Below are 23750 nucleotides of genomic sequence, written 5' to 3'. Positions count from 1 at the left end.
TCACTCCCCCTCACTTCCAAGCTGAAATTGCTCAGGCTAGGAGGGCCACCACCCACCTGTACATCAGAGAAGATCCTGGGGCAGAATGTGGGTGGAGCCCCTTCGACCTGGGACCTGACCGACCTTGTGATTTGAAACCAACCTTGCAGGGAACTGTCCAGCAAGAGGTGGCTGAAATCAGAAGTGGGCCGAGGAGTGAATGGAGATGCAGACATCAGAGGAATCTCTTCCTCAGAAACAATTAGGATCAATGACAACATCTAAGCTTTGGTTCTAATGACCTCTGGCCAGTGCTGTCCCATGTCGGTGGGATGGGATGTGACCTATAATTATGTAACAGTCTGCATGTCACAAGGGAGAGGAAGGAGTGCCCAACTCTGTCGGGTTTGGGGGAAAGGGGACAGGGTGGTTGAAGGGCAAATAAGAAAGTGGCCAAGGGCTTCCCTGGTGGTACAGTGGTTGAGAGTCCGCCTGCCGATGCAGGGGACACAGGTTCGTGCCCCAGTCCGGGAAGATCCCACATGCCGCGGAGCGGCTGGGCCCGTGAGCCATGGCCGCTGAGCCTGCGCGTCCGGAGCCTGTGCTCCACAACGGGAGAGGCCACAACGGTGAGAGGCCCGCGTACCGAAAAATAATAATAATAATAATTGACATTTGAGCTGGGTCTTGAAGAATAAGAGGAATATGTCAGGCAACATTCAGGAAGAGCTTTTTGGATAGAGAGAACACCCAAGTGGATTATTTCTTAGGATAAGAATCTTGTTACAGTTTATTGTAACAGATTCAAAACAGGCACCCACACATGTGCCAACAACATATCAAAACACTGACAGAGACTTTCGTGTCTTGCAATTGTTGTTAATAAAGCCAATTCATTTATAGAAGAGTCAACTAAAAAGTAAGGCTGTATTTGTGCTGCTCCCTCAGGAAGGCAGAGATCAGCGTTTACAGGGGAACAAATCAACACTCATTAGCTATGAGGGTACCTCTGAGAATGCAGGTTTGAAGGGCTAGGCCCTACCTGCTCTCTCTCAAGGATGCTAAACTCAGAGGACAGAAGCAGAGAAAGATGGTCAGCGCTCAGCCCAGGCCAAGCAGAGAGCAGGGAAAAGACCTAGTAGTCTTAGCTTTACAGGTAAGACGAGTGCCCCTGAAACCACAGACCAGGACAGTATAAACGTATCTCTGGATGTGAGCCTGAGGGTGAGGAAGAGAAACCCCCAAAAGGATTAGGGTTGTGTTTTCCCCAACCTGGAACACGCGTGGCTTAGCAATCAGAAATAAAGTCACTTTGTTGAAAATAAATAGAAGTATTTCTCATGCCCCCTCAGTTCACGGACTGGGATCCACATTCAGGTGTATTTCTTTATTTTAGTAGAAACTAAAAATGATGAGACTATCCCCAAACACTAGGAATGCATCAAAGTGTTCTTCCAACACTCTCTGCTGGATTTGATATCTTTTTCATTCTTGTCAATTTGAAGTCTCCTTTTGATTTGCATTTCCCTGACTCCCCGGAAGGCTGATTATCTTTTCATAGGTTTATTAGTCACTTGCATTTCCTCTTCAGTGAATTCCTATTCCTATCTTTTTCCCTGTGTTCTAAGAGGTAAATCATCTTTTTCTTATTAATGTGAATGTATTCTTTGTATAGAAGAGATAGTAATCCGTGCCTATGGCAAGTGTCTTCTTCCTGTTTGTCTTCTGACTTTGTTTATGTTGATTTTTTTCCACACTTAATTTCTGGTTACCCATCTTGCTAAGAAGACCTCTCCACCCCAACGTGTTATAAATATTCTAAATTTTCTTCTATTTCATATGCATATTTCTTCTATCTAATACACACACACAGTCACACTCACACTCACATACATAGTTAGATGACAGTTGGATGGTTAGAGCATCAATCCACCTGGAATTGATGTGTGGGCATGTGGCAGGGGAGGCAGCAAAGGGGACTCAGTGTGTCCAGAGTTTACATCGTCCTCCTGTGCAGCATCACATTTGACATGACCTAAGCATTAAAGTCAACTGCTAAATTCTGCCTTTTACATTTTCCAGCCCAAATGGCATCTCCATCCTCCCTGTTACTTAAGAAGGAAGCGGAGGTGTTCCCTGGGCTGTCCCTCTCCCACTATCCCATGTACCATCACACTCGAATCTCCAGGCCCCTACGTCCTAAATATCTCTGTCCACTCCTCCCATGGTCCCATGGTCACCTCCTTGCTTCAGGCCACCATCATCTCGCCCTGAATCTCTGCAGCCCTGGCCTCCCAGGCTCCAGGCTCATCCCCTCCCAATCCAGTCTCCACTGTGCAATGAGGACTCCTTCTAAAATGCAAACCCCATCTCTTCCACAGCCCCTGCAGCCTTCAGGATACAGTCCAAACTCCCACACGTGGCTGTCCTTCAAGACCCAGGCACCTCTCACCTTAAAAAAATAATAATAATTGCAGCCTCATTTCTCAAGTTGTATCTCCCAGCCCCACACTCTGGCCAGAGAAAACCATTTAAAGTTCTTCAAAAACACCAAGCTTGCTTTTCTGTAGATCTCAATCTTGGCTATGTCCCCCCGTCACCCGGCAAAAGTTGAAAACACAGTTGCCCAGGTCCTGCCCCTGGGTGATTCTGATTCAGGAGGTCAAGTGCAATCCCCGCACCCACATTCTACAGATGATTCCCACGGCCAGGGTGCAGAACCACTGCTTGTAGCCTCCAGGTTGTAGACATGTTATTCCCTCTGCCCAGAACCCTCTTCTACCTCCTTGACCCTAGTCCCCACTCACCACTGAGTATCGCCTCTAATTCCTTGACATCAAAGCTTAGATACTCCTTCCTCCAGGAATTTCCTTTGACCATCCAGGTTAGGGGGCCGCCTCCAGGCTCCTCCAGCCCCCTGGCATTCCCCGATGCAAGCATTCATCACACTGTAATATCACTGCCTGATTTCTCGTCTCCCACCCCAGACTCTGAGTTTTAGGGAAATAGGGACAGCGTGTCTGTCTTGCTCACCACTGAATTTCCCACACTGGGCAGAAACCCGACACGTGGTAGGTGCTTAATAAATGTTTGCTACCCACCCTCCCCCCAAAAAATGAATGAACAAATAAATGGATGAAAGGATGGCTGTGGTCATTTCCATGACAAATAAACACTGCTCAGCCAAGCCAGCGAACAGATAAGCAGCCTGGCCTGCAGAGGGCACCAGGCTGCTTTTCAATCTCTTTCCAAGCCCTGGAGCCCTTACTGCTATCAGTCAGAGAGGCGCCCGATGCTCAGTGGTCATTTCGCTGCGCTGAAGATTAAGTAGGAATTGTCTGCCTCCAGCCAATGTATAAAAACTGAGTGTTCACCCTTCACTGCTAACAGCAGGTACCACATCCTCTGTCTTGCTATGAAAACCGCCATAACTGTAGCAGCCAGTGGCTGGATTTTTATTCCCAGGTGGGGATGTGAGAGGGGCTAAGAGGGAGAGAGAAGGAAGGAAGGTAAGAAGGGAGGGAGATAAGACAGAGTATCTATAAAACTGTTTGTCCTGGAGAAGCAGAGGAAAGTTCTCTGCATGTCTCCAAGCTGACTTTCTCTCTCTCTCTCCCTCCCTTCATCCTTTTATTCTGCGGGAGAACAAAATCTAAGTCTAGACTGGACAGGCATCCGAAACAAGATCTAAAGGGAGATTTCTTTCCTTTCCTGCAATCAGGAGCAGAAGCCGCAGCCTCTGGACCCTGCTGGAGCCCCGGCTCCGATCAGCCGTCTGTTGGCAATGAATGCTTCGTGCTGCCTGCTCTCTGCTCAACCAACGCTGCCTAATGGCTCAGAGCACCTTTCCTTCAGCAACCAGAGCAGCAGGAGCTTCTGCGAGCAGGTTTTCATCAAGCCTGAGGTCTTCCTAGCCCTGGGCATCATCAGCCTGATGGAGAACATCCTGGTCATCCTGGCCGTGGTCAGCAACAACAACCTGCACTCTCCCATGTATTTCTTCCTCTGCAGCCTGGCTGTGGCTGACATGCTGGTGAGTGTGTCCAACGCCCTGGAGACCATCATGATTGCCATCGTCAACAGCGACTACCTGACCTTCGAGGACCAGTTCCTCCAGCACATGGACAACGTCTTCGACTCCATGATCTGCATCTCCCTGGTGGCCTCCATCTGCAACCTCCTGGCTATCGCCGTCGACAGGTACGTCAGCATCTTCTACGCGCTCCGCTACCACAGCATCATGACCGTGAGGAAGGCGCTCGGCCTAATCGCGGCCATCTGGCTGAGCTGCGGCGTCTGCGGCGTGGTGTTCATCGTCTACTCTGAAAGCAAGATGGTCATCGTGTGCCTCGTCACCATGTTCCTCGCCATGCTGCTCCTCATGGGCACCCTCTACGTGCACATGTTCCTCTTTGCCCGGCTGCACGTCAAGCGCATCGCGGCACTGCCACCCGCCCTTGGGGTGGCGCCGCGGCAGCACTCGTGCATGAGGGGGGCCGTCACCATCACCATCCTGCTGGGGGTGTTCATCTTCTGCTGGGCCCCCTTCTTCCTCCACCTCGTCCTCATCATAACCTGCCCCACCAACCCCTACTGCGTCTGCTACACCGCCCACTTCAACACCTACCTGGTCCTCATCATGTGCAACTCCATCATCGACCCCCTGATCTACGCCTGCCGCAGCGCGGAGCTGCGCAACACCTTCAAGGAGATTCTCTGCAGCTGCAGTGGCATGAGCGTTGGATAGGATGCAGGACCACAGGACGGGTTATCGGTCTGGTCACTTTTGACCCTCCATCCAGCCAAAGTGTTCAAAAAGAAGGGGGAAAAAATACTTAAAAGACATAAAAATGTGTTAACTGTCATGGTCGTTTGTGTCCTTTTGTTGTTGTTGTCGTCTTGGGGGCGTTTTTCTGGCCACGCCAGGTCTTAGTTGCGGCAGGCAGGATCTTTGTTGCAGCGTGCAAACTCTTCATTGCGGCATGTGGGGTCTAGTTCCCTGACCAGGGATTGAACACGGGCCCCCTGCACGGGGAGCACGGAGTTTTAGCCACTGGACCACCAGGGGAGTCCCAGTGTGTCTTTTGTTTTTTAGCTTGCAGAAAGCCTTTTGAAAGGAGAAAATGGTCTATAACAGGCTCTCTGAAAGGATGCCAACGTGGGTTAAGTCACAAACTCTGATTTCCCGAATAGTCACTGGGGGAAATCCGTGAAGGCTGCTCTGGGTGCTTTCTGCATTCATCTTCACGCACCCAGGGTCTGTGACGCCTGCCTGCACCCTGCTTCCCACCCACGCCTTCATGCTTCAGGTCAGACTGAAGGATTCGCAGTAACAGTAAGGGTGGTGTGAATCTCTCCCAAGCAAACCTGTTATGGCTACCAACCTCCGGCTGCCAGCTGCTTGGATGGCTTTGCTTTCAGTTCATACGAGACTGGGTTTCTAGTCTACTACTCTATTTACGGTAAAACAATTTCCTAAAAACAACTAACCTTGTGGAAGAGGTAATGTAACGCTATGCTGTTTGCCCCTCTTCTTGACCATACCCCACACCAGCCTCCACCCCCTGCCAGCAGCATGGGGACGTAACCCACTTCTGTGTTTGTTGTTATGGTTGTTCTTGTTGGGTTTTTACACATGCAACACAGGGCAGTTTTCAAAATAATGAAAGAGAGATAAGGTGCTTTGGAAAATCAGAACATACCTGTGCACAAAGTATTTTGATACCTTGCTATTTTAAAGTATACATTTCCCTATTTTAAAAAAGCAATTTTTCCTATTATTCCTTTTCTTTCTTTAAAACAAGAGAGGCAATCGTGAGTAGGAAGGCGTGTGTCTCAAGAAATTGCCTGACAGTTGTTTTGGTGAGTTAGAGTCTGTGAGCTTCCTGTGGCTTTCTTGGAAACAGTTTTGCTCTTAAGAACTGTGCCTCTATCACATTTTATCTATGTGATGTGATCTATTAAGGAGAATGGTTTCTGGTTCACTGCTCCTTTTGCGCGACGTGGTGTTAAAGTTGGGTGACCCTGTTATCAAGGTCTATACTGTATCAAGTAAAGTGATTCACTCCTGTGAACACAGGGCAAGATTCGCTGATGAGCGCTGTCCGTGGTCGTGTGCTACAGGCATCCATCAGACCCCTTTCCACCACAGAGGACCTCAAGCTGTGTTTTCCGGCTGTCCTCACGTCCCCCCCACCCCCACCATGAATTCTCATACTATGCTGTGTCTTTGGTATACAACTCTGTATTTTTCTCATGCTGGAATATATTGTGGTTTCTTGTACTTGATCTGTGCTAATATGAACAATATTACTTGTTTCTTGCTTTGATTGTGATGTTTGGAAATAATAAAAGGCTTTTGTGGCTGATAAACGTGTGTCACATTGAACCACACCACCTGGAAGCATCCTGGTGACTTCTGCTCGTGGCCATCGTACGTGACACTGCAATTCTGTGACTATTTTGTAAATGGCATAAACATCCTCATTGACCACACTGCTGGTCTTTTCTAGGGCAATGCCTTTTAGCCAAACTACAGAACTCTCCCATTTAGTTTACAAAAATACCAGGCTGAAATTCCTGGGTCACTGTCACTCCATTATTATAATCGAGACACCAAATAATAGGTCTTGTCCACTGCCACAAGGCAAGTTAATGTGGAAAATGGGGAATCGAATTCTTTGAAAATTGTATTAACAGCTATAGGAATTATGCTGTCCCTTTTCTATGTAAACAAGATAAAAAATAATGTATTTTTCACTCTTTTATATCAGCTTTCACATTATTTCATTTATCCTGTCAACAAACCTCTAAAATAGGTGAGTCACTTCACAGATAAAGAAGCTTCGTCCCAGAGGGGTTACGTGATTGCCCAAGAATGCCCAGCTAAGTGAGGGTCACTGTATATTTTGTGCCCTGGTGCTGATACGTTTTTGCACCAACATGATGCTGCCGACAGCTTTCCATAATCAGAACTGATCCAGCTGTCCTTTCTACGTACATTTTAGCTGAGAGCAGTGCTTCTGAAGAGAAACGCCTGTTGGAATCACCCGGGATCTTGTTCAAGTGCAAAAGCTAATTCAGCAGGTCAGGAGTGGAGCCTAAGATTCTGCATTTCTGACTCTGACAAGCTCCCAGGGGATGTGGCTATTGGTCTGGGGACCACCTTTTAAATAGCAAGGACACAGAGGACTTTCAAATGAGTGTAATGGCACGGCCAAAAATACACATCTGTGTGCAGTGCTGACCCCATGCCAGGAACTGTGCTAGGTACCTTACGAGCACTTGCTTCTTTGACCCCTGCAATAACCCCTTCAGGCAAACACTAGGATCCTCCTTATTTACAGATAAGGCATCTGAAACTCAGGGAGGTTAAGGAGTCTGTGGAAACTCAGCTACGAGTGGAGAAGTGGAGATTCAAACTTGGGCTGCCTGCCCCCCACTCCCAAGCACAACCCTGGCACCCTAGCACTTCTCCTGGAAACAGCATAGTTGAGCCATGGCCCAGTCCCCTCAGAGGCATGTAACACTATGAAGCAGGGCTTTAATGCATATTTCTACAACCACGAGTCCACGTGTTCAAAACACAGTGTCCATCGAGCTGCCATAAAAACCAAGAAGACAATTCATTCTTTCACTTGCTATACTTTTCCAAAGACTGTGGGCAGCCCTGGTAGCGCATCCATTTCTGGGGTGAACAACCCTGGACGTTAGGCTGTCATTGTCTCCTCCATGACCACTTTCCCAGATCTTCACGTGGGAACCCACTGTGCATTTTAAGCAGGGGGATGGTTAGGCTCAAAAATGCTTAATTTGGGGGCTTCCCTGGTGGCGCAGTGGTTGAGAGTCCGCCTGCCGATGCAGGGGACGCGGGTTCGTGCCCTGGTCTGGGAAGATCCCACATGCCGCAGAGCGGCTGGGCCTGTGAGCCATGGCCGCTGGGCCTGTGCATCCAGAGTCTGTGCTCTGCAACGGGAGAGGCCACAACAGTGAGAGGCCTGCAAACCCAAAAAAAAGCTTAATTTTTGGAAATAAAAGCAGAATCACTGCAGTGGTTGCCTTCCTGCACCCGTAGAAATCATTGCCTGTTGTCCTTATTTAAGTTGAACTTTTGAGCTTAATTGTGATGTTTTTCTGTGGGGTTGGGGGCTACAACCACTCCAGCCTCCTTGGCTGAAAACGTTTACCCACCCTCACTTCCACTAAAATCCATTCTCTACACAGCAGTCAGTGCAATCATTTAAAGATCTAAATCAGATAACATCACACTCCTGCTCAAAACCTTCAGTGGCTTTGAATAAAATTCCACTTCCTTACCCTGCCCTACAAAGCCCTAACGATCTGATCTCCTCCAGTAAGTCCCCAACCCCCCATGCCCACCCATACTCTCCCCACTCATTGGACTCAGACTCACCGTACTCATTCCTGCCACAGGACCTTTGTGCCTGCCATTTTCCCTACCTGAAGTCTCTTTCCCCATATCTTCCCATGATTGGAAACTTCTTATCCTTCGGGCTCCAGCCCAATCCTCAGAGATGCCTTTCCTGCTCTCTTTCTAAAGAAGACCCCAGTCACTCACATGAAGTATTGTTTTACCACAGATCTTATTACTATTTTATATTTTCTTGTTAATTTGTTTGTTTAATTATCATCAACCTCTCCCACCAGAAAGCAGTAACTGGCATGGAAAACTGGTCAATAAAAAATATGTTGAATGAATAAGTGACTTCATGAATACACTTAAAGGTGAGTTCAAGTCTAACCAAAAAGAATATAACACACCAGTGATCCTCAAATTTGGTGAATATCTGTAACAAATGTGGAGTTTGAGAAACCAGCCTGTTCTCTGAAACCTGTGATCCAGCTGATCAGAGGTAGTCAGGCATCTGAAATGTTCAACAATCCACAGGTGATTACCATGCACAGCAAACTTGCAGAACCACCTAAACTGACAAGCACCACTGACTTCTTAAAAATAACAAAAACCCGTACCCCAGGGGCTTCAATCTCTTTCCCATCACCATTTCCTGTCAGGATGTCAAGCACCTGCAATTGACGTTGGGTCATCCAAGAACCAACATAAACCCAGAAACTGGGAAGAAACAGATGACAAAGCACAGAATAAAAGTAAACCCTTCGGGCCTCCCTGGTGGCGCAGTGGTTGAGAGTCCGCCTGCCGATGCAGGGGATACGGGTTCGTGCCCCGGTCTGGGAGGATCCCATATGCCGCGGAGCGGCTGGGCCCGTGAGCCATGGCCGCTGGGCCTGCGCGTCCGGAGCCTGTGCTCCGCAACGGGAGAGGCCACAACAGTGAGAGGCCCGCATACCGCAAAAAAAAAAAAAAAAAAAAAAAAAAGTAAACCCTTCAAATGAAGAACTCGACCTTTCTCATGTAAAAACACTTATCTGAGAGCCAAATCAGTAAAAGATAATAATAATAAAATGCGTTACCTAGTATTATTGATATTATGTGCCAGACATTGGACTAAGCAATTAGGTATATTAACTCCTTGAATTCTCATGAAAACCCTATGAGGTAAGCACTATTAATGTCTTGTCCTGTAGAAAAGGAAACTTAGGATCATGGAGGTTAATCATCCAGACCCAGGCTCCTCAGGATTCAAAGAGCAGAGCTGGGACTAGCCACAGTCAGGCTCCACGGTCCACGCATTGCCCACGATCCCACTGCGTGACGCAGCACGTGGCCGTAGCGATGCTCTCCAGGCTTGAATGGGCTTCAGCAGCTCTCAACCCCAACAGAGAACTTTGTGTACTTTTTAATGGAAGTATAATAAATATACAGAAACGTTCTTACAAATTATCCTTTTTGCCATTTTTTCATCAGGCGACACAGAAAGCACGTCTACCCCCAGAGCCAGGAGTTGAGTGGCAGTGGGAAGCAGCTAATGATGTGAGTTGCTCAAGCCAAAAAAATGTATGTCCCATGAAACACGTGAATAATGGACTCATTTCCCCGAATGTCACAGAGCACAGGTCTGACCTGAAAAATAAATACGTGTACAATCCCGAGAAACAAAGAAGAAAGAAAGATTCCTTCTTTGTTTCTAACTGTAGGAGGAAAAAAAATCCTTCCCTGTGTTTCCTCCGTTTATGCTGTGACATGTGCTGGTTTGTTAAGAGGTGGCACATCCCACTCACCATCAGAGGGAACACAAGAGCAATGTCACAGATGGTCCTTTAGGGCGAATGCCACAGGAGGTGCTTTGAAGGATTCTGTGTATCAGGCAAGAAAACAGTTTGCCCCTCTCTGAAAACACTGGGGAGTCAACAGAGGAAACTCTGTGCTGAAATTCAGGAGAGCCCGGGACGAGGAGTGGCTCAAGGCTGGTGTGGCCGTGAGCAAGACTGTCACTGCCTATGGGCTTCAGTCACACATCTCTGCAACTGGCAGAGCAGGACTTGACGGGAGGGTCTCAACCACTCCCCCTGTCCATGGCGGTCACAGGTGATTGCTGCCTCAGGACTGTGGATCAGGTGACACAGGGCCCCTCAACACCAGCCATGAGGGTGGTGCCCGGCTCATGAGTCCTCCACGTCTTGGGCACAGCAACCACATCTGTGACCCAAGGCAGCCCAAGGAGACTCTCAGTACTTGAACTATTGAGAAAGAAAGGCCCTCCTTCCCCTGGACCTCTGGGTACCAAGTTGCCTGGGGCTGCGGGAGGAGCATCCAAGGAGGAAGCCAGCATCAAAAAAGCAGGCGGATGTTTTCCTCTAAGAGTTTGATAGTGTCTGGCCTTACATTTAGATCTTTAATCCATTTTGAGCTTATTTTTGTGTATGGTGTTAGGGAGGGTTCTAATTTCATTCTTTTACATGTAGCTGTCCAGTTTTCCCAGCACCACTTACTGAAGAGACTGTCTTTTCTCCACTGTATACTCTTGCCTCCTTTATCAAAGATAAGGTGTCCGTATGTGTGTGGGTTTATCTCTGGGCTTTCTATCCTGTTCCATTATGACATAAATCATAGCAAGATTCTTTTTGACCCACCTCCTTCAGAAATGGAAATATAACCAAAAATCAACAAATGGGACCTAATGAAACTTAAAAGCTTTTGCACAGCAAAGGAAACCATAAACAAGACCAAAAGAAAACCCTCAGAATGGGAGAAAATATTTGCAAATGAAGCAACTGACAAAGGATTAATCTCCAAAATTTATAAGCATCTCATGCAGACCAATAACAAAAAAACAAACAACCCAACCCAAAAATGGGCAGAAGACCTAAATAGACATTTCTCCAAAGAAGATATACAGATTGCCAACAAACACATGAAAGAATGCTCAACATCATTAATCATTAGAGAAATGCAAATCAAAACTACAATGAGATATCATCTCACACTGGTCACAATGGCCATTATCAAAAAATCTAGAAACAATAAATGCTGGAGAGGGTGTGGAGAAAAGGGAACACTCTTGCACTGTTGGTGGGAATGTAAACTGATACAGCCACTATGGAGAACAGTATGGAGGTTCCTTAAAAAACTACAAATAGAACTACGATACGACCTAGGAATCCCACTACTGGGCATATACCCTGAGAAAACCAGAATTCAAAACGTCATGTACCACAATGTTCATTGCAGCTCTATTTACAATAGCCAGGACATGGAAGCAACCTAAGTGTCCATCGACAGATGAATGGATAAAGAAGATGTGGCACATATATACAATGGAATATTACTCAGCCATAAAAAGAAACGAAACTGAGTTATTTGTAGTGAGGTGGATAGACCTAGAGTCTGTCATACAGAGTGAAGTAAGTCAGAAAGAGAAAAACAAATACCGTATGCTAACACATATATAAGGAATCTAAGAAAAAAAAATGTCATGAAGAACCTGGGGTTAAGATGGGAATAAAGACACAGACCTACTAGAGCGTGGACTTGAGGATATGGGGAGGGGCAAGGATAAGCTGTGACAAAGTGAGAGAGTGGCATGGACATATATACACTACCAAATGGAAAATAGATAGCTAGTGGGAAGCAGCTGCATAGCACAGGGAGATGAGCTCGGTGCTCTGTGACCGCCTGGAGGGGTGGGATAGGGAGGGTGGGAGGGAGGGAGACGCAAGAGGGAGGAGATATGGGAACATATGTATATGTATAGCTGATTCACTTTGTTATAAAGCAGAAACTAACACACCATTATACTCCAATAAAGATGTCAAAAAAAAAAAAGCAGTCGGATGAAAGAGACGGGATTCCTGCTGTTCTCATTTGATGCCTGCCTCCAGCTCCGCCTGAAGCTAGTCCTAAGCCTGGACACTCTGTTACTGAGCACGTGTAAGCAACAGCATCCTGACCAACGCAGAGGCCAGCGGGGGGGTGGGGTGGGGTGGAGCAAGAGCGGAGGCTGGTGGGAGGGAGAGGAGAGAAGAGGGGCTGAGACTAAGACAGGGAAGGCTCCAAGCTCAGGGAGATGGCTCTCCCGTGACCTGGTTTACATCCTGGCTTTAACACACTAAGATCAGATGTGCAAAAAGAATTCACTAGAAATGAAAACAAAAACTAACCACTAGAGATGATTCAAGGAAGTTTCTGATCTGCCACCCTATTTTACTTGCCTTACCCTCTACATTCTGAGGGTTACATTAGAAACGGAAACGTTTCTAATGAAGATATGAAAAGGAAGTAGAAAACTAGACAACAAGACTGACGTTTCCAGTGCGGTGAGTCACCCATCCCCTCCTCAGTGACCCCTCCATCTTTAGATGAATCCGTATGGAGCACTTCTGGTCTGATAACAAACCAGAGAATACAACGATGATAACACAATCTTTCTGGGCAGCCTCATCCCGAGGGAAAGGCGTGCCTTTGACAGCTATGGTGAGACTTGGTGCCTGTAGGGATGTGAATATTTATTCATGTCTGTTGCCCCTCCCCGTCCTCCTCCCATGAACCCTCTGACCTGGGGGTACCATGGGGAGGCGGGCTCCATCATCCCTCTCCAAGTCCACCCCCCATGCCTGGTCCAAAGCAGGCACTCAGAAAACATCTGGGGAATGAACAAATGGAATCAACTTGAGACCTCATCTTTCATTCATTCACACAGATGAACACTGTAGCCTAGAGCCTGTGGTCGTGGGCTTTAAAAGCAGACCAGACCTGAGTTCGGTCCAGGACCCTGCCTCTCACCAACATCGGCAGTTTAGTTCTGTTTCCTTGCCAGGAAAAATGGGAATAATGTTAGCACCTCCATCAAGTGTTGCTGGGAAGTTTCAATGAAATAATACATCAAAGACCCCTTAGCACGGTCGCGGGGGCCCCCTGACGTTACTCCTACTGTTATTATTATCATTAAAGAATATTAGTGGGCCACTTTATTATATTCGGGGCTCACCCTATGGGGCTTCTTAAACAGAAGCCACCCAAAATCCCCTGGAGATCTTGTGGAAATGCAGATTCTGAATCACAGGGCTGGGAGCGGGGGCCCGGGACTCTGCATTTCTATCAGGTGCCAAGTGGATGCTGCTGCTGCCAGTCTGAGAAGCCGCCCACAGTGGAGACTTCGAAACTGAGGACAAGACAATTTTCCGCAGCTGAAACTCATAGTTAAGGCGGCTTCTCTTGACAAAGCAAATGCATTGATCCCATCACATAAGGCCAAAGGAAAAGCCTGGGGAAATCAAAAGGGGTCATAATTAAGTAAAATCATCTTCAGTTTTCCGTCTTCAGAAACCATTTTCCAGGGCTTCCCTGGTGGCGCAGTGGTTGAGAGTCCGCCTGCCGATGCAGGGGACACGAGTTCGTGCCCCGGTCCGGGAAGATCCCACGTGCCGCGGAGCGGCTGGGCCCGTGAGCCATGGCCGCTGAGCCTGCGCGTCCGGAGCCTGTGCTCCGCAACGGGACAGGCCACAACAGTGAGAGGCCTGTGTACCGCAAAAAAAAAAAAAAAAAAAAAAAAAAGAAACTATTTTCCATTAGCCCCCTCCTGGCCCAGGCGGCTGCTCCACGCAGCAGCCACCGTCTAAGATGAAATGAAGCAAGCAGGTGAGTTATTGGTACTGCAGACTTGGGCATGAATCACCCTGCAGACAGCCCACCCTTTGAATCACCCACCACTGAGATGATTCCATCAATACAAAGTCCCACCAGACAATTCCAAAAAGAGTAAAAACGGGCTGAGAAGCAAGCAAGGCATGGAGCCTCCAGAAAGAGATAGGTTGGTAAGGGTGATGAAGGCTTCTAGAACCATCATTGCTGGTTCTAGGTGAACCAGAAGCACTTCGAGCAGTGGTCCTCAAATTTGGAGGCAGCTGAAAAACTAAAAATTCTGATAGCGGGTTATAGTCTTCAAAGAATTTAACTGGTAGGAATTGCAGCTCAGTTACAGGGATTTTTTTAAAGCTCCAACATGATGTTTTGGGGTCAGGCGGGTTGGAATCAGAATGCTGTCATTGCTGGGTGATGCTCACCCCTCCAAGCCTGGAGTTTCCCATCTGTGAAATGAAAATAATCACTAGCTTCAGGAAAATGGTGAGCATCACAGATAAAAAGTACAAAGACCTTACTCAGCATATGGTCCTCATTCCTAGGCATTTTCTTGTCAGAATAAGACTCATCTTCTTTAACTGATATCTTACTTAAAGTCTCAAGCCAATTTAGTAATCACCAGCTTCACAACTGCTTAATTCTTTTCAGAAGATGTTAAGCTTCAAATATCCCACTCAGCACATAAAATGTGTACTCTCTTCCAAGTCTACCTTGCCTTCTTCTCCATGTCTGGGTCTTCTCTCCTGTCATCACAAGTATCTGTTGAGTGTTTAATGTGGACCAGGTACTGTGCCAGCTGCAGGCGATGTCCCAGCGAACAAGACAGCCCTGTCTTCAGGAAGCCTAGCAGGCAGGTGAAGAAACTGCCCTTGGACGAGCAAGGTCTGGATCCCCTTTCAAAGTGAAAGTTTGCAGGGAAAGGGACAGACAGCCCCAGGCAGTTTGATCTTTTCACTGTGTCTCCTTGACCCAAATGCTTAGCCATTCCAAGCCTCAGTTTTCTCATCTGTGTAATATGAGTGGCTCTTGTTCTTACCAGCTTCCCTGAGCGGGGAAGCGGGCCAAGAAAGTAGGAAGGAGCACTGCACCGAGTAGACTTTAAATTGCTCAGGACTTCCCTCCCAATCTCAGATCACTTCCCCGGCAGGGGAAGAGAGAAGGAAGCCAGGATCCAAGGAAAAGGCAAACAAATTGCTTCCTGTGTTCTAAAGCTCAGCCAGAAACACTTGAACAGGTAAGAATCTGGTCCACCTCACTTAGGAACAAGAGACAGCTTGTCACGCTCATGTTTTTAAATCAAATTCTGATGACCTTGATTTATTCCAAGCAGAAGCAGAGTCAAGACTCTTTCAATTGCAGACAACAAAAACCCATCTCAAACTGGCTTATTTAAAAAAAAAAAAAAAAAAGGAGAGAGGAATTTATTTGGGCCCTGCTACATCTAGGTACTGAAGTGATGCCAACAGAAATCTCCGTCCCTTGAGACTAATTTCCCCTCCTCTGGCTTCCTTCTTGGGCAGCTCTTTTTCACATGCTGTACTCAACAGCACAAGACTTCTATCAGCTCTCCAACTCCAGTATAAAACCAGGCTTCTCTGTCCCAATAATCTCCCACCACCCAAAAACAAGAAGAAAAACTTCAGGCCAACAAAATTAAATCATGTGCCCATCTCTAAGCCAGTCACTTTGGCCAGTGCATTCACTCAGTCCTGGATAAAACTCCCACCTAGGAGCTGGGGCAGGGGCATCAGCTCTGTGGGCGGTGAGAGGTGGGGAGGAGGTCCCACACAAGACACTTGGGTACTGTTTCCAAAATCATGCGCTATCCACTCCCCTCTCACCCTCCAGCCCTGCCCCAAATATTCTGTAGCCTTGATTTGCATAATCCACTCCTTCCTGACGGCTTCCTGGATTCTTCTCCTTCCCTTAAGATATACCTGGTAATTTCTAAGTAACTCTTAGCACATTCATTCTAAACTTCTGAATTATCCTTAAAAGATCCTATGTAAAAACACAAATATACATGCTAGAAGAGAGACTTCATTTTGAATTGGGTCATCCTACAGTTTGCTTTTCTTGTCCTTTGTTTCCAACGTTTGAGGGCTTACATAAGCTAGTCTGATAAATTGTTTGTTTCTCATCCCTAGTCTTGTCCTTGGTTTCACAATACCACGAGAGGGCAGCTTCGAATTTTCTGGGCCATGGTACTCCTCAGAACAAATCAAGTGGGTGCGCGTTATGAATCAGACAGAAATATACGTCAACAGCATCTTAACTTTTAAAACAGGAGTGTGAAGTAAAAATCAGTGGATCATTTCCTCAAATATCACTTGCATTTTGAAACTGCCCTCTTCCACCCCAACTCACGTACACAGGTTATCATTAAAAAGAAATAAGTTACTCTACTCAATATTCTGTAATAACCGGTATGGGAAAAAGAATCTGAAAAAAATAAATAAGTTATTCCTGTAAATGTTCTAGCAGCATTACTCGGTATAGCCAAAAATGGAAAAGCCCAAGTGTCCATCAACTGACAAAGGGACCATGTGTCTCAGAGCATCATTGCTCATAAAGGACTTGTCTGCTCCACTGGTTTGTGTCCTCCAAGGGTCTGTTCCCTGCACAGCATGTACAGGACGTGGCAGGGCAAGGCACTGGGCACTCAGAGCAGCTTTTGAAATGGATCAAAACACTGAAGGCAGAACTTCTCTGGCTTAATGGCTAATGGCTTGTGTGACAGTTTCACTGGGTAGGACAGCCTGACCTTTTGTTTGGGTGGAGAATGGATAATTACCTGAATTTTTTCCCCAGGCAGCAACAATCACATCTTGTCCCATTTAATTTAATTAATTAATTATTTTGGTGTAGTGAACGTCTAATCATTATCCAGTCACGGAAACGTACAGTCAGACAGACTTTGGTCTTTTTCTTTTCCGAAGTTTTGAGTTATCCATGAAAGAGGTGTGTCCATCTTATTAAAATTGTTCTTGGATATTAGGCAAACGTTTTAGACTTTGAGGATCGGTAATTTTCTTTTTTAAACAAATGCTAGCTTTTCCTTTTAAAAATGGTTTCAACTTTCAAATCCTTAACAGCTTTTTTTTCTTTTTTTTGCGGTACGCGGGCCTCTCACTGCTGTGGCCTCTCCCGTTGCGGAGCACAGGCTCTGGACGCGTAGGCTCAGTGGCCATGGCTCACGGGCCCAGCCGCTCCGCGGCATGTGGGATCTTCCCGGACCGGGGCACGAACCCGTGTCCCCTGCATCGGCAGGTGGACTCTCAACCACTGCGCCACCAGGGAAGCCCTCTCTACAGCTTATTTTTTATTATGAGATGATTGAGATATTTTTTTCCCAGCCCCATCTTAACAAATCGCATTATTGTGATGTGGTGGAAACATCTCAGGTTCCCGGCTCAGACCTGGGTGCTCACCTTGGCTTTGCCACTTTCCAGCTGCGTGGCTCTGGCTAAGTTACTTACCTCTCTGAGACTCACTGCCAGCATTGATGAAATGAGGATGATTTCTACGCTGTTTTGAAGATTAAAATTAAAGGAGGAAAGGATGTCATCGTTTCAGATCTGTATAAATATGTGTAGTACAGTGACTGGCACAGTGTCAGTTTCCAACAAACAATGATGCTTACTGCATCCATCCTAGGTGATGTTTGGATGATGCCCAGTCAGTGGGCAGTAGACTCAAGATCTAAATCCGCCATAATCAAATTCTGTAACACAAGCTCTTTACAAAGGATGATGTGTATGCACTTCCTAGACCAGTTTTCAATCAGCAGTTCGTCCTTAGAACTTGTGTCTTTGAGAGCTTGGCCATTCACTAGTTGCCTGTCTTTGGTATGGTTGCTTACCTACTCTGTGCTTCCCTTTTCTTATCTGTAAAAGGGGGATAGTAAATAGCTTCTACTTCCAAGGGTGTGAAGGGAATGAAATAAGCATTAAATTAAATAATTAGTACATCTAAAGCACTTGGAATGGTACCTGGCACACAGTAAGCTGTCAGTGAATACTAATTCTCTTTCTTGATGTGATCATTACTGTGTGCCGTGGTCCCTGACTTCACAGCCTGGCATAATGTAGGTGCTTTAGAAATTGTACTTTCCCCAGGCACAGATAGAGCATATGTGAATATTTCTTTTCAGCAAGAGAAGCTGTCAATGGTTCTCTACATAGACAGAAAGTTACAAATACTCTTTGTTCTTTAAAGTTCCCCTGAGTTATACTAAGGGAGGCAAGGAGGTGTCACTGGCTCAGGAGAAAACAAAGAAGTGTACGTTTCTTTGGACCTAGCAAGGTGCCCCGACCTCTGCAATGCAGAGCTTGGGGGAAGGAGGACCAATTGCATAAGAAGCTCTAGACTTTTCCGGAAGAAAAAACGTTGATAACACAACTGCTTCTCCCTGGGATTTTAGTTATAAAGACCTGCCATATGTATGGGTTCAGGGCCCCACGAAGACCCAGGAGCAGGGAAGAGAGAGAAAGGGTCCCTGGAAATAAGATAGCTGTGGTGGTAGGGTTGCCAGATTTGGCAAATAATACATTTCACTCATTCCCTATGTAGGGCTGCAAGACAAATGATGAATAATTTTTATTATAAATAGATCGCTTTCAATATTTGGGATAGACTTACATTGAAAAGTTATAAGTTGTTCATCTGAAGTTAAAATTGAACTGGAGGGACTTCCCTGATGGCGCAGTGGTTAAGAATCCGCCTGCCAGCGCAGGGAACACAGGTTCGAGCCCTGGTCCGGGAAGATCCCACATGCCACGGAGCAACTAAGCCCGTGCACCACAACTACTGAGCCTGTGCTCTAGAGCCCGTGAGCCACAGCTACTGAGCCCACGAGCCACAACTACTGAAGCCCACGCACCTAGAGCCCGTGCTCCACAAGAGAAACCACTGCAATGAGAAGCCCACGCACCGCAACAAAGAGTAGGCCCTGCTCGCCGCAACTAGAGAAAGCCCATGTGCAGCAACAAAGACCCAACGCAGCCAAAAATAAATAAATAAATTTATTTTTAAAAAATAAAGAAAAGGAGACAGAACCTGAAGCATATCTGAGAGACTTTAACAAAGTTATGGGGAATGTGAACGGCCAAAGCAGGGCTTGAACAGTGAACTAAGGCGGCCACATACCCCAATTTCTCTAGGACCATCTCAGTTTTGTCTCCTGCACCAGGGTAATTATCAATAGCACCCTCTTTCACTCTGGAAATTGTCCAGTTTGAGGTATAAATACAGAATGAGGGAAGGCAAGGACAAACTATGTGGGGTGAACTGGAATTTGAGGTATTGATAGGAACTCATGATTTCGAAAGTGTGTTTGTGTGTGTACATATATATGTGTCTAACCGAATGTCAGGATCAGGTGACAAACCACACTCTCCAACACGAATTTCACAATGCAAGTTGTCACCGCTATGTAGCCTCCAGGGCTCTGTGGGATAACTGAGGCCCCTTTCTTGGCAGTGGCTAAGATGCCGTCTTGTCTTGAACACTCGGCATCAGAACATAGTAAGACTTCACACACTCCTTTCAGTTAATCTAAAAACTATCAAGAAGTGAGATTTTTATTTTACTTTTTAAAACTACTTTATTGAGTTATGACTGACATTTGAAACACCATACGTATGGAATGTATACAACTCTAGGAGTTTGGGGATAAGTATATGACCATGAAACCATCACTATCATCAAGGCCGTTAACATTTCCATCACCTCCCAAAGTTCCCTCGCACCCCTTTATCATTATTATTGTGTGTGTGATAAGAACACTTAATATAAGATCTACCCTGTAGCCAGTTTTATATACACAATACCTACTGTTAGCTCCAGGCACCATGCTGTACATTACATCTCCAGAACTTATCCTGTATAACTGAAACTTTGTACCTTTTGACCAACATTTCTCCTCTTCCTCCTCCCCCAGCCCCTGGCAAATGCCATTCTACTCTCTGCTTCTATGAGTTTGACTATTCTATATCCCACATATAAATAAGAGCACACAGTATTTGTCTTTCTGTGTCTGGCTTCCAGGACCATTCATGTTGTTGTAAATGGTAGGATTTCCTTCTTTTTTAAGGCTGAATGATTTTCCATTTTCAAATATCCTGTATAATAAATATATTATATGTAATATATTAACTTAATAACATATAACATGTAAATGTATATATTATTTACATAATATAATTATGTATGTATGTATATCACATTTTCTTTATCCATTCACCTTTCTATGGACATTCAGGTTGTTTCCATATCTTGGCTATTGTGAATAAGGCTGCAGTGAACATGGGAGTGCAGATCTCTCTTTGAGATTTTGATTTCAATTCCTTTGGATAAATATCTAGAAGTGCGATTGCTGGATCATATGGTAGCTCTATATATAATATTTTGAGGAACCTCTATAGTGTTTTCCGTAATGGCTGTGCCAATTTATATTCCCACTAACAGCACACGAGGGTCCCTTTTCTCCACATCCCTGCCAACACTTGTTATTTGTTGTCTTTTTGATGACAGCCATTCTGACAGGTGTGAAGTGGCATCTCATTGTGGTTTTAATTTGTGGCAATTTTTATATCAGACAATTCGCTGCAGCCTTTAAAAATGGGGTACATCTGTTTGTTGACATGCAAAGGGCAACAGTTTGGCTGGTTGTCAGGGACATGGGCTTTGAAATCACACAAATCTGGGTTCAAATCCCAGCCAGGTCACTTGTAGGCTGTGTGCCTTGGGTAAGTTAAGCCTAAATGCCTTTATCTGAAAAACAGCGATAAAAATACTACACATCCATGTACAGGGCCATTTTATGATACTACTTTTTTTTAAGTGTAAATATATAGGAAAAAAAGTTGAGAATCTGTTTTTACAAAATGCTTCTGTGTATTTTCCATATTGATTATACATTACTTTAGAAAAACCATAACTATAAAATGAAAGAAAACTTGCACTTTTTGCTTTATACATTTGGGTAATACTTGAATATTTTGACAAGCATGTACATGTTATTGCTTTTTTTTTCACTTTATTGGAGTATAGTTGGTTTACAATGTTGTGTTAGTTTCAGGTATATAGCAAAGCATACCTGAATCAGTTATACATATACATATACATATACATATATATACTCTTTTTTAGATTCTTTTCCCATATAGGCCATTACAGAGTATTGAGTAGAGTTCCCTGTGCTATACAGTATTTATTGCTTTTTAATTCCAAAAATATGAAGGGGCAATATTAAAAAATGTAATTAGCATCTTTGTCACTGGAGCTTCAGTGACTAAGGGCATTTGCAGCAAATGATGGCCTTGACCATCCTGCCTCTGCTAACTGAATTCTCTGAAAGGCTTCAACATCACTCAGGCATTTTTGTCCCTGAAATGCTCAGCTTTAACAAAATTCTAAGTAGAAGCATGACCATGAGTCACAATTACAGGAAGGTTTTATAAATATTATGTAAAAGTTACCTAAGGCAACTTGGCTAAAACTTGAGCAAGTGGGAATGATTCACCCAAAACAATTATCGGGCGAGGGGAAAAGAGCAAAAACCCTGACAGGTCCTTTTGTTTAAAATCTTCCCACGTTGCCTATATGCAGAATGTTTGGATAAATCTTCACTTTCTGATTAAATAAGCTTACATGTGTCACCACAGTCATGTTCAGTTCCAACAGCCCAGTGCCAAGACCCTTCCTGATTCTGACATATTGAGGCCGCCATTTTGAAGAATGGTTTTTTCCCTGCATCCAAGTGTATGTTTAAGAAAACTACATCAAGCACAATTTTGTAGAGTAATAGAAAAGCCAGTGGATGACTGTCTGGAAGCATTTGCCAAGGCAGTCATATTTATATCTCTGCCCATCCATGCATGTAACCCTTCTCCTCAGTATTTTCAATAAAATCACGTTACATCAGACTTCAGCTCCTTCTCCTTCCTTGAACCTCTAACCAGACTCAGCCACTTTTCTCCCATCACTATTTACACCACCTGCCTCCGAAAAACCCCATCCAGTTTCAGCACAATATCAAAAACAAGCTGAAGACCATCCACCTCTCCCCTAGAGCCAAGACTTCCTCAGGCATTCTGTACTTTCAGATATCATACATTAAACCTGCCTTTCCCAAATCTCAGTCATTTCTGTATCACCCTCATGGTGATTACCAGATCAGTTTACAGCTTGTCCAAAAACTGACAACTTTTTAAAGAGGATATCTTTTTAAACTTAAATAAACATTTTTCACAGAAAATGGTATCCATTCCTAAAAATGCAAGAACGGTACCACTTGCTGCATTCATTAGGGTACGCTGGATTTTGTGGCAGAAACAAGCAATCCCAAATTCTCAGTGTCGTTACACATCAGAAATTCATTTCATGATTGACCGAAGTCCACCACAGTCCAGACAATCCTCTCCAGGGCAGCAGTCCACAACACAAGTCTGTTTGATGCAGTCCCAGAACTGTAGGCTGCATCCGTCCGTATCCACATAGGACTCTACAAACACGAACTGGAGAGTTGAGGACCAGCAATTGAATACTTTCACCTCTAAGTGACAACTACGACTTCTGCTCACATTTCATTGGTCAAAGCAAGTCAGATAACCATACTTAACTTCAAGGTGACAGAGGAATACAACCCTTCCGTGTGTTCAGAAGGAGAGGAGAACCAGACATTGGTGAGTAGAAATGCCCAGCCATGCACATCATGAGAGGATGTAAATAAATATATTAGGAACAAGCGGTGCTTTTAAATTCCAGCAAGAGACGGCTGCCTGCCAAAGGGAGATGAGCCAGAAATGCAAAAGTGCGAAAGAAATGTCGGCAGAATAAGCTCTCTAAAATGCAAACAAGGACAGTAACGCCAAAAATAAATACCGTGAAACTGACACAATAGTATTTGATTTTTTATATCTATATATTTAATTTATTTATTATTTTTGGCTGCGTTGGGTCTTCGTTGCTGCACGCGGGCTTTCTCTAGTTGTGGCGAGCGGGGGCTACTCTTCATTGCAATTCGCAGGCTTCTCACTGTGGTGGTTTCTCTTGTTGCAGAGCATGGGCTGTAGGCGCGCGGGCTTCAGTAGCTGTGGTACATGGGCTCAGTAGTTGTGGCTCGCGGGCTCTAGAGCGCAGGCTCCATAGTGTGGCACACGGGCTCAGCTGCTCTGTGGCATGTGGGATCTTCCTGGACCAGGGCTCAAACCCGTGTCCCCTGCATTGGCAGGAGGATTCTTAACCACTGTGCCACCAAGGAAGTCCCGCACAATACTATTTTAAAGAAGATTAAATGAGACGGTACATTTAAAGTGCCTTGCTCATTGCTTAAAGACTAAGGAGTGATTCAGTCACCTTAATTATTATTATTATTTTCCATTCAGAGAAACATTGTGCAATTTTTTTTTTTTTTTTTTTTTTTTTTTTGCGGTACGCGGGCCTCTCACCATTGTGGCCTCTCCTGTTGCGGAGCACAGGCTCTGGACGCGCAGGCTCAGCGGCCATGGCTCATGGGCCCAGCCGCTCCGCGGCATGTGGGACCTTCCCGGACCGGGTCACGAACCCCTGTCCCCTGCATCAGCAGGCGGACTCTAACCCACTGCGCCAGCAGGGAAGCCCCTGTGCAAATATTAATTGGGATAATAATGAAGACTGTACAGCAACACTGAAAATTCATATACTAAATGGAAACACGCAAACTGCAAAAATGTAACTGTGAGACAATTACTTCGTAAGAATGTATACATGG

General features: G+C 45.4%; 1 protein-coding gene across 1 annotated transcript; it reads left to right on the top strand.

Annotated features, from left to right (window-relative positions):
- Positions 1 to 3761: 3761 nt before the first annotated feature.
- On the top strand, positions 3762 to 4726 carry MC3R (melanocortin 3 receptor; the record flags this gene model as incomplete). The annotated part of the gene is made up of 1 exon (XM_082645513.1): positions 3762 to 4726. Exon 1 carries the CDS (start codon positions 3764 to 3766, stop codon positions 4724 to 4726), a length of 963 nt encoding a protein of 320 aa, XP_082501639.1. The 5' UTR covers positions 3762 to 3763.
- Between the last annotated feature and the right edge of the window lie 19024 nt (positions 4727 to 23750).

The sequence above is a fragment of the Mesoplodon mirus genome (assembly GCF_964341445.2).
Source record: "Mesoplodon mirus genome assembly, chromosome: 15".
Lineage (NCBI taxonomy): Eukaryota > Metazoa > Chordata > Mammalia > Artiodactyla > Ziphiidae > Mesoplodon > Mesoplodon mirus.
Note: the sequence above shows the minus strand (reverse complement) of the source record. Positions and strands in the feature narration are given on the sequence as shown.